The sequence below is a fragment of the Microtus ochrogaster genome, unplaced genomic scaffold, assembly GCF_000317375.1.
Source record: "Microtus ochrogaster isolate Prairie Vole_2 unplaced genomic scaffold, MicOch1.0 UNK359, whole genome shotgun sequence".
NCBI lineage: Eukaryota > Metazoa > Chordata > Mammalia > Rodentia > Cricetidae > Microtus > Microtus ochrogaster.
Window position 1 is genome coordinate 33,141 of NW_004949457.1, and position 2,281 is coordinate 35,421.

Below are 2,281 nucleotides of genomic sequence, written 5' to 3' on the forward strand. Positions count from 1 at the left end.
CAGTCCATGTGTGACCACGCCCTCCACACACACACACACACACAGTCCTAGTGACTGACTCATTTGCTCTAACATACAGACACACACTCCCACAAGTGGGTCTGCTATGTATCCATGGTCAGATCAAAATACACAAAGTCATATTCCTTTTTTAAACTTTTTAAATTGTAGTTAGTTAGTTAGTTAGTTAGTTAGTTAGTTAGTTAGTTAGTTAGTTAGTTAGTTGTGTATGTATGTGAGCACATGCCACATGTGTGTAGGCATCAGAGGGCAGCTTTCAGGACTAGGTTCTCTCCTTCTACCACATGGATCTTCGGGATGGAACTCGGGTCATAAGGCTTGGCAGCAGCTGTCTTTCCCCTACTGGACCATCTCAGTCCCACAACCACAGAGAAACCCTGTCTCAAAAAAAACAAAAAAAAAATCATACATTTGCTCACACACACACACACACAAAAATAGAATCACTGTCACCACCTAGTAGTTCAGTTATCAAGATGCATCTTCAGATTCTTGCACACATCCATGTTCAACCACATACAAACATATGTTCTGGTCTCATGCACCAAAGGCGTGCAGGGGGCATTTCCCTAGTGTGCACACGGAAGTTTTGCTCATACCTTTTTCACCCACAGAGGTGGGTTTTGAGATCTCTCAGAGTGTCGAGTATAACCTGCTTTCTTTCTCCAGGAAACTATAGGAAGGAAGATTTCCGCCTTCTGCTTCAGGTCTACCACGTCACGGGGCCCGTGGAGAACTTTGTGGATAAGTTCAAAGACGACCACTGGGCATTAGATGGCCATGTGAGTGCGGCAAATTGGTCTTCACCAGGCCTTGGACCCTACTCCCGTTCCCAGATTGTTGGCAGAGAAAGGATGACAGGGTGTGAGAACTGCTGGGGTCCCATGGAAACCTGAGGAGTCTTGAGAGTAGAGCTAGGAGCCAGGGAGCCCTGGTCAGCAAATGGAGCGGGCAAAGGGAGGATAAAAGAGGCTTGAAGACTCGGAGTCGAGGATTGCCATGTCTGAGAGGGATGCATGAGCTTCTCTATGGAACAGGAAGCAAGAAATGGGGGTCAGGGTGTGAGAGTGCAGGTCACAGTGCAATGGATATGGGCTGGAAGAAGGTGAACCCCAATGACTCCTTGAGATATGTGCTTAAATTTGAGATGTGGGCTGGGGATTATTTAGCACAGCCTGAGAGTTCAGGACCCAGAAGAGAGAGGCAGGAATCTCTTCCATGCCTTTGTGGGAACTACACACATTGTAGGAAATTCATGAGGTAGAAACCAGTCCCTAAGCGACGGTCTTGTACTGTATCTTCTGAGTTCACAGTGGGAGGAGGGTTGAGCATGGAATTCACCTATCCCAGCCCCCTCCTCACTGTCTTGGATTTCTAGAGGGAAGAGAGAGAATGGGGGAAAGAACAGGAGATCCAATGGGCTGGAGCAGTGTCACTGAGGACAGGCCTAGCTGGTGGAGCACTGTGGCTGAGAGCCTGCTTTGTAAACCCACTGGAAGAACCGAGTGACTTCTCCAGGGCCTGGCACCGGCACGTGCAGTCAGTTCCCTGGCATGCCTGGGTGTCTGGATGTCCCTTGGGTATTCAGTACCAGTCTTAGCAGCACTTCAAAAGCTGAAAAGGGAAAATCAATTCAGCAGTGCTCGGGGAAGAGTAGGATCAAGTTGTCTCGACCATGCCAGAAGGATCGCTACACACAAAAAGACGAGAGTCAAAGGCGAGACCTGGAGTGAGAAGTGCAGGCCAGGGGACATTGAAGATCAAGGGGCCAGCAGCAACTGAAAACCTTTAGGGTCCCTTCTACAGCCAGCTGGGGTCTGTCTGAGGGAACAGATGACGACAAAGGGCACCCCAAGGCAGGGGCATGGTTCAAGGGGTACACCTGCAGCACCCCCAAGCATACTCCAGCTACCAAGATGACAGGTCACGTTGGAATATCATGAGGGTCAGGTCAGGTTATGTCCCAGCCACCTGAAAAAAACAGCATCTTCTGGAACTGCCAGAAACTCTCCAAAACGTGTTCACTCAGTGGGGCTGATTTCCGTCGTAATTCTGTTGGCTCTGCAGCAACCCACAGGTCAGTCTTCATCACAGTAGTAAGAGTCGGCATGTGCCCAAGGTCTACTAAAGATGGCGCTGAGGGGCTGGAGAGATGGCTCAGTGGTTAAGAGCACTGACTGCTCTTCCAAAGGTCCTGAGTTCAATTCCCAGCAACCACATGGTGGCTCACAACCATCTGAAATGAGGTCTGGTGCCCTCT

The 2,281-nt window shown here is 49.5% G+C and overlaps 1 protein-coding gene across 1 annotated transcript in view; it reads left to right on the forward strand.

The window, feature by feature from the left end:
* The window catches only part of LOC101989846 (CUB and sushi domain-containing protein 2-like), a gene marked incomplete at its 5' end in the record, with an annotated part of 31,392 nt that extends 29,818 nt beyond the window's left edge, over positions 1 to 1,574 (forward strand). The window contains one exon of the mRNA XM_013355622.2: positions 691 to 1,574. Coding sequence (XP_013211076.2) covers positions 691 to 917 — 227 coding nt within the window. The remainder of the gene's footprint in view (positions 1 to 690) is intronic.
* Positions 1,575 to 2,281: the final 707 nt, after the last annotated feature.